This window comes from Myotis davidii, unplaced genomic scaffold (genome assembly GCF_000327345.1).
Source record: "Myotis davidii unplaced genomic scaffold, ASM32734v1 scaffold290, whole genome shotgun sequence".
In the NCBI taxonomy this organism is placed as follows: Eukaryota; Metazoa; Chordata; class Mammalia; order Chiroptera; family Vespertilionidae; genus Myotis; species Myotis davidii.
Genome location: NW_006285049.1, coordinates 4,072,739 through 4,081,841, shown reverse-complemented (window position 1 = coordinate 4,081,841; position 9,103 = coordinate 4,072,739). Strand labels below are relative to the sequence as shown.

The window sequence follows — 9,103 nt, the reverse complement described above, 5'->3', positions numbered from 1 at the left end:
AGTGCCTGAAGTCGTGTGCGAATGTGGTTCTCATTCCAGGCCTGATTCTTCGTAACTTCATGGAGCTCCTGCTGGACACCACCAGCGGCAACATAATGTGGGCAATAGAGAGCAAGCTGCTTTTGTACACTTTACCGACTTCTGCAATGATGATCGGGTCTTTGTGACTCTGTTCCACCCTGTCTCACCTGCTGTTTTCCTTTCTGAGAACTCCCCTCCCCCTACTTAACATTTTGCCTCTAGCAGCTGCTCTGGTTGTGACCAATGGTAACATCTTCATTGAAAGGAAGAGAAATCAAAGTGACTTCAAGGACTATGTAGCTGAAATGAGAAATACAGGGCTTAGCACTTTTGTATAGCTTTAAATACTCTAAAACAGTGGTTCTCAACCTTCCTAATGCTGCGACCCTTTAATACAGTTCCGCATGTTGTGGTGACCCCCAACCATAAAAATTATTTTCATTGCTACTTCATAACTGTAATTTTCCTACTGTTATGAATCGTAATGTAAATATCTGATATGCAGGATGTATTTGCATTGTTACAAATTGAACATAATTAAAGCATAGTGATTAATCACAAAAACAATATGTAATTATATATGTATTTTCCGATGGTCTTAGGCGACACCTGTGAAAGGGTCGTTCAACCCCCAAAGGGGTCGCGACCCCCAGGTTGAGAACCACTGCTCTAAAAGAACACTTATTGGTTTTAAATCGGTGAAATTGCAAATAGAAGAATTGGATAGTGGCCTGAGGCATTGATGTGCCTCTTCAATACCTTAGCTAGGGGATACCTCAAGGCACAACCATGTTTGAGGTTAGAGTCCCTGGCTGAATGAGGCTGAGACGCAGGTGCTTGGAGCTAGGTTATAGCAGCAGCAGCAGGCATTGCGCGGGTGAATGACCTGTTAAATGGGAGGAGCTTCGAATACTGATAAACCTTCACAGGCTCCCTGGTGGAAAGAGGAAGGGAATCACAAGTACCAGGTTGGGTATGTTTAGCAAAAACATACATCTCAAAGGTGTGAAGAAAAGGAGGAAGTGGTGATAAAATTGGGTGATTTTTGTACTAATTGATGGTGAATGCAGAGGAGAATTAGTCACATTTAATGATTAAGTTGCTCTACCAAATGACTGCAAAATGCATTATCCCCAGGAGTTTTTAATTAAAAAAAAAACTGAAAAATTAAAAAATATTACTTAGTTAAAAAGCAGTCTGATTCTTAACAACAGAACTAATGTAAGCATCCTGACAAGTTGTGTGCGAACACAAAATCAAGGCTTTTAAAACAATTCTGTTCAAGTCCATATGTTGTAGAGATTGTTTTCAATTGTATTAGGTCTGTGTTTTGCCATTATCTGTTTGTTTGTTTTTAACCCATAGGCTTTTAAGATCTAAATTTAAAAGCTCATTTATTTTGTTGCTGTTGCTGGTTTGGCTTGGTTTGGTTGTTTATTTTGTTTTTCCCTGGGAGTGAGAGGGTTTCTTCTGTGAACTTGGGAACAAATAACCAAAGACCACACAGTAGCTTCTGTGTATATTGAAGCATCTTCTGATATTTGTTTAAGGTTATGAAATAATACCTTCTATAAAGTGGTAAGGTCAAGAGAGGTCAGGAAAAATGGCGGAAGAGTTGGAAAATAAGACATAGGAAGGAGGAGATTTTTATCAACAGTGCTTTGTCTTAGATTTTTCTTGTTAAAAAAACTTCTGTCCTTTGGTTAAGCATCTCTGGCTACTGTATTCATTTCAAAATGCTACTCATTTTGCTGTTTGAGGCAGGAATAATTCTGGGATGTGTGTGTTACATACACAGTACTGATATTCTTTCATGCACTTGTAGAATAATGCTAAACCGCTCAATTAAAGGACTTAACTATCACCAAGAAAAAAGTATGCTTTCGAAAATCATGGTGACCATGATCTTTGTCAAGTAACTAATAATAGATGTATTTCTCTTTCTCTATAAACATGTCGATGTGCCAATTAAACATTTTTTTTCAAAAATGTATATTAAAGTTTGTTTTACATTTTACACAGGAAGAATTTAATGGGAAACCCAACTCACTCTATTTTAACGACGGCCAGCGAAGAATCGACTTTGTTCTAGTGTATGAAGATGAAAGTAGAAAAGAGAACAATAAAAAGGGTGCAAATGAAAAACAAAGGGTAAGTTTTTTATGCTCCTTTCCTTTCTTTTTACGCCTTATAATATTGTGAACTGACAAAGTGCTGTTTTTATGTAAGCAATAAAATGAAACTGGTATTTGAAATATCATACACCATCCTTGCCTTTGTATTTTCTCTGCCCATCATTCCCTCAGGGCATGTTAACAAATTGTTTATTTTTAATTTGAAGTAGAAACTTCGCAGGGTCTTAACCTCAGTTGGTTTCACAACTGAAAGCAGACTTTCTTCCAAGGAATTGTATTTTCTATCTGTAGAAGAGATGTGTATTAAAAGCACACTGGGCTGTTTGTGCTTAGGTGGGGAAAGAAGCTAATGGGTAATAATGACACCAAGTATAATAGTGATTAACATTCGGTGTGTGCTCTCTCATGAATATATGCCTTTTGCGTATATTTTCTTATTTAATTCTTATAACAATCTGTAAAGGGCATTCTGTTATCATAAGCATCCTAGATGAAAGAGTTGACCCTTAGAGAGGTTCAATGATTGCCCAAAGTCACGGGCTCTCGTACAAGAAATAGTGGAGCCAGGGTTCAAACTCTTGTCTTGAATCTGGAGCTCACCCATTTTCTGTCGCCTCCTGTCCTTCCCTTTCACCCACTGCCCGTCAAGCTGCTCCTTCCTCCCTTCCCTTTGCTTCAGGCCTGTCAAGTGACAGGGCCATCTATCTCTGTGTTGAGATACAAGACCACTGAGTGGGCTGCAGTTATAACACCTGCCTGGATCTTCTTTACCTGAACCCAAACTGCATCAGACCAAAGCCAGGCATAAAAGAGAGAATACATGTTAGTGTCCCTTCTACCCTCTTTTGAAATCACTCCCTCGTTCTTCATTTGTTTTTGTTTTTCCTCGAATCTGTGCTATCACACATACAACTTTAATTGTCCTTGTCCAGACTTTCTCTGTGAAATATATCATTCTTAAATCTATTTATGTCCGCCCTTCCTTCAAACCAAGTGATGAAAACTGCTTAAAATGAAGCGATCAGTCCTGTTTTATTTTGGATATTTTTGTTTGTTTGTTTTGGAGGTTTCTACTCGCCCGGTGTCACAGGATCAGTTCTAGGCGTTGGAACCTGACATTCACATTCTAATTCTGCCACAACAGTATTGCAGTAATGCTAGTTGATGTTGCACACTAGCCCGGTATGACAGTGGCTTAACAAAATAAAAGTTTACTTATTGCTCGTTTTATTTTATTTTTAATGAATTTTATTGATTTCAGTGAGGAAGGGAGAGGGAGAAAGAGAGAAAAACATCAATGATGAGAAAATCATTGATTGGCTGCCTCCTGCACGCCCCCCACTAGGGACTGAGCCCGCAACCCGGACAAGTACCCTGACCGGGAATCAGACTGTGATCTCCTGGTTCCTAGGTCAGTGCTCAACCACTGAGTCACGCCGACCAGGCTGTTGCTCATTTTAAATTAAATGTGGCATCCCTCTTTGGCACCGTGGTTTGGGGGTACAGGCAGGGCTTTCTTCCCTGCAGTCGGTCAGGAACCTGGGCAGACACAGAGGCTCTGCCATGTTCAGCATTCCAGATCCCTGCTCTATTGCCAGGCAGGGACAGCAGGCAGTTTCTCTCATCATCGTGGGTATCAGCATCCTATCAATGGTAGATCGGGTAAGAGAGGATGGAGACAGTACCCTCGCTTCTTTGCCTCTTTGGCCTGGAAGTGACCACATCAGTTGTGTTCATTGATCAGGATTCAGGGAGGTGGATGGTGTAGCTTCTGTCTGGACAGCCATTTCTCAGTAGGAAGGTCACACTGTGGGAGGGGAGCAGGTGTTTTGGTGGATAGCGAGCTTGTCTTTGCCAAGACTACTAACTAGCTCTGTGACATCAGTGATTTTTCTTATCAATATCCTATTTTATTATCTTTGAGATGCCTGTTATTTTTTACATTTTGATAACTCTGATATCAGGGCACATCTTATAAATGGTGTGACATAATTTCATTGGCTGAATTTTCTCTTATTGGTACATAGAATATTGGCTCCCCATACAACTACTGCCATCTGAGATTCAGGAAAATGGGAGTCTGAATACATAGTCCAGAGGATTATGGTTAAAAAGCATTTAAAAATAAAATAAAATAGTATATAGAGACGTCATATAAATTTTCAACACGTATTAGGTCATAGATGTTAATTCCTGTCCCTTCCCTTTTATTTGGGGTTTTCTTTTTATATATATTTTTTCAATTACAGTTGACATTCGATACTCTATTAGTTTCAGGTGTACAGCATAGTGGTTAGACAGTCATATATTTGACAAAGTGTTCCCCCCCAATATTCTCAGTACCCACCTGGCACCATACAGTTATTACAGTATTACTGACTGTATTTCTTATTCTGTGCTTTACATCCCGGTGACTGTTTTGTAACTACCAGTCTGTACTTCTCAATCCCTTCTCCTTTTTTCCTATTTGGGGTTTTCTTAAAACAGTGCATTACTATGAAAGGCATGACTCTCCTTCTGTTACTGACTAATTTTATAACTAGAGTTAAGAGCTTAGAGTACTTTAGCATGTTCCTGTGGACACAAGGGTATCTTCTGTGCAGTTGTAGTCACTGTCATCAAATATTCATTAAGCATCCACCTGCCAGTGGGGCTGGGTTGAGTACCACAGAAAGTGAGTTAAACAAATCTAATCCATTAAAGCAGGAAGGAAGCAGTTCTGTTTTAGACGAGAGCGTCACTGCCGTGGAGAAGGAGCCCAGAGCTGCTTACATTATTAACAAGTTCTGCATTTGCTTTACACGGAAACATAGGTCCCAGGGAAGGTCTCATAAATCAGGAGAAAAGAAATTATCACGAATTTCGGCAATCCCCGAACTCATGGATTTATATACTGTGATGTTGGTTTTTATAAGCCGTGCTTCGAAGTGTTTTGAGTTTCTATTTGTACACATTACTTAATTTTAGACTCCACCAGAATGCAGAGCTCAGCTTTGTAGGCACATTTTTATTAATTTGAAAAACATCTGCAAGTTCTGACATTCACCCTGTCTGGTCTTATTCAAGATTTAAGACACCACCAAGGAAAAGCATTTTCACAATCCTGTTTTCTTTGAGAGAGAAAAAGAAGTCTAAATCATATTGATTTCCTGAAGCAACGCCAGGTTGACTTTGCCAGGGGCTCATCTAAAGAGTACTTACTGTTACATACTTTTTTAGGGATGATGGAGAAAGTTAGACATAATAAGGCCACAAATGTGAAAAATGCAGAGGAGTAAAAGGCTGCACTTCCCATGGGCAAAAAAGAAATTATTTTTCTATCCAAACCTCCAAATAGCATGTAACTTTGTCCCCTTATATTAGTGAAAACACTCGAGATACCTCACACCTTCCCTTTAAAAGCATAAACCGTTTACATTGAGATTTTGCAAGGGGGTGAGTATAAGTAGTTTCGGTAATAAATGCTCATTTAGACAGTACTGTTCTCCGCGCAGATTCAGTTTGAATTTTCTTTTTTACGGTAAGTAACAGGAACATCAAACTCAAAATGGCTTAAATACTAACAGGAAATAATAATTTTCTCATGTAAGAAGTAGCCTGAAGATAAGACCATTTCTGGTTTAGATAATTTATTGGCTTAACGAGGTCATCAGGAATCAATGCTTCTGAATCATTCCATGCTCCTGTCTTGGCATCCTCAAAGTGTTGGCTGCTCCTAAACTAGCTGCACTTTGATCTCAGATGGCTGCTGCAATTCCAGACATCCAGAGGCAAACACGGGGACTGCCTTTCTCGTGGCCCATTTTTAAGGGGGAAGAAAGGTGCCATTACAGGGCCCTAAGCAGACTTCCTTTTATAGTTTGTTGTCTATCGCAAATCTGTTCCAAACCAACTACTGGCAAGATGAGTGGAATTACCATCATTAGCATAGACTAAGCAAGACACGTCTTTCATCTCTTGAATCACCTAATATCTGAAAAAACACTAGACTTTTCTTACTAATGAAGAAGGGGAGAATGGTGTGTTCAGTAGGCAGCAGCAATGTCTGGCACAGTAAATGATTAAATATGTCTAAGCATGCTTATACTGTGAAGAGCAAAAATGTTTTAAATAAGACAAATTTCCATGTAATTTTCCTACTCTTCCTGACTTTTGTTAGTAATGCTTCTTCCTTCCATTTCATTTTCCTAGAACTGCTAACAAGTGGAGGAATTGGTCTATTTTTAATGTCATTTTGTCTGACATTTGGCCTCCCTTTAAACAGTAGTGTTTCTGACCAAGTACTAGTGTAATTCAATGATGGTAAAGAGGGTGGAGGTAGCACAAAAATAATGCAATATATGTTCTATGTGTTATCGTTTTTATCAGCAGAATACATTCCTAAAATTTGAAATTTTATTTCTTTAAAGTTGATGAAGACTTTATATATGGAAGTAAAAATTTGTATTTCATATCTGACCTTAAAAATTCTTTTGCGTAAGGCAGATGGATTTGTCCAATGGAGACCACAGAAAAAGAGATTTTTGAAAACTGAGTGGTTAAATTATATCTAAACTTTCAAATAATATGAGACAACTAATTGGTTATAGATTCTGTGCATTTTCGAAACCGTTATACATAGTTTTAGATGAGTTATGAGGTTGGAATGGTTTGCCTAGAAGCTGGATGAGATCTCTTCGGATGTTTCAGAGTTCATCGTGACATTTTAGTATGGCGAGAACAGCACATCACTCTATTTATTGCAGTCTTAACATTCTTTAGAAAAGTTTTGTCACAGTGTCCATGAAGATCTTGGACGTTTTCATTAACTATTATTATTTTAAATTTTTGTTGCTCTTGTCAGAAGGATTTTAAATGGTAGTTTGTGATGTACTATTGTGTGTTAAAAATTGATCATAAGTTCTATCGAGGGACCTTGGTAATATACACTTTAGTTGTAGTAGTTTCTAATACTTACGTTAGGTTTCCTCAGAAGACCATATTGCCTATAAAAGACAGTTTTGCTCTATGATTGCCATCTTTATATTGTTTTTTCTTTTCCAAGTGCAATGGCTAAGGCATAGAACCAGTAACACACAGTGATCACAGTTGTGTTGTTCCTGATTTCAATGGAAATGTTTCAACAATTTCACCATTAAATATCACATTTGCTGTAAATTAGGGGTATTTTTCTTTTAAAAAGTTAAAAGAGTTCCCTTTTAGTTCTAGATTGCTAAGAGTTTTTGTAATTGTGTTTTAAATTTTATCAAATGCTTTTTTAATTTTTTTGTATCTTGAAGTGATCATATGGCTTAATTTCTCATTAAGTTTTATGTGCATTAAATGTATGGTTATTTGAAGCTAATAAGATGATAATTCAAAATCATTTGTTATTGGCCACAACATGCAGTGTATAATTTTTATAGTTTATTAGCTCCCTACTTATCCAATACTGTTAACATAGTTTACTTACATATAATTCATTAAAAATTATTTGAGGTCAGTCACAGAATATATCAGTCACAAGAATATGCCCAGATGGTGTGGCTCAGTGGTTGAGCATTGACTTAGGAACCAGGAGGTCATGGTTCAATTCCCAGTTAGGGCACATGCCACACCAGCTTGATCCCCAGTGGGGAGCATGCAGGAGGCAGCTGATCGATGATTCTCTCTCATCATTGATATTTCTATCTCTCCCTCTCTCTTCGTCTCTCCCCAAAAAAATCAATAAAAATGTACTTTTTTAAAAAAGAAGAAGAGATGAAGGCAACCAGTGTTGGGTGGTTTTACCTTCACAGATAACTTTGGGTAGATGTTCTCTCTTTTGTTTTAGGAAGCAAAATCAGATCTAGTTTCAACTCCTTAACATTTTAGACTAAGGCAGGGACCTCTTCTTTATATTTTTATCCCCTTCATTCACACCCTACTTGCTTTTAAACTAAGACTGTAGGTTAAAAGGAATAAATTAAATTAGTGTCAGCTGTGTCAAATTACAGCTACAAAAGGTGTTGCTGGTATAAGCACATTTGGTTTATTTTTCAGTACTCAGCACATGAGCAGTGAATCCAAATCTTGCTTTTTATTTCCAAAATGAGAAGTTTTCTTGGACCCAATCCTTAAAAACAAACAAACAAAGAGGACAGTCAAATTCTGGAAAGGGAAGTCCGAGCATCCCATTTCATCTCACAAAGATGTGGAGAAGAGAAAACCCTTTCCCTGATTGGTCCTTCTGAGGTCGGCCTCAGGTTTGAATGAAGAAGCTGTCCTTTGCCCTGGTTCCCAAAGTCACCTGTGTCTCACTTTTTAAAGAGTCATCAGTAAAAGTAAAGGATCGGGAAAAATCAACTACACACTGAATGTTCATAAAAACAGGCTTGAGGGGAATAAATAATCAACAAAGAGCCGCCTGGATGCACAGAAAAGGTGTGTCCTGGAAAGCAGTGTCTCTTAAACTCATCTGATGATAAGCGTCATTTCCTTTGCTTATTAAAACTGGATTATTTAAGGCCCGTGCTTTCTCTACTGAGGTAGAATCTCCAGGAGAGGGGCCAGGGACCTGCTGCTTAAGCAGTGCTTCACGTTGTTTGTATAAGAAGGTAACTTTGGAAAACACTGTCCTAAAATGTTTATAGTAATCTCAGCAGTGGAGGGTAGTTGATTTTTTTTTTCATTCTCAGACCATTTGTTTCCTAAGTTACCATTTATGTATTTATTTTTGTAATTATGCCAAACGTGTTCATTTAAAGAGAAAAGTTGGACGTGAATATAATCTAAATATCCACGTCCATTTTCTGCTCATCACTTGGGCTGTTCGTGTCCTCTGGTGAATACACGTTACCCACTTGAGTAGATCCCCCATCAGGTCAGTCCACTCACATTTAAGGATTTGTCACCAACACATGCATTTAAATTAAGTCCCAATTAAATACGTTATTCTGCTTACTAAACCTTCTTGAACACATGATATA

General features: G+C 38.1%; 1 protein-coding gene across 1 annotated transcript in view; it reads left to right on the top strand.

Annotated features, from left to right (window-relative positions):
• Positions 1-9,103, top strand: part of ANO6 (anoctamin 6) — a 144,227-nt gene that overhangs the window by 76,636 nt on the left and 58,488 nt on the right. Inside the window, exon 4 of the mRNA XM_006755573.2 lies at positions 2,044-2,172. Coding sequence (XP_006755636.1) covers positions 2,044-2,172 — 129 coding nt within the window. The remainder of the gene's footprint in view (positions 1-2,043; positions 2,173-9,103) is intronic.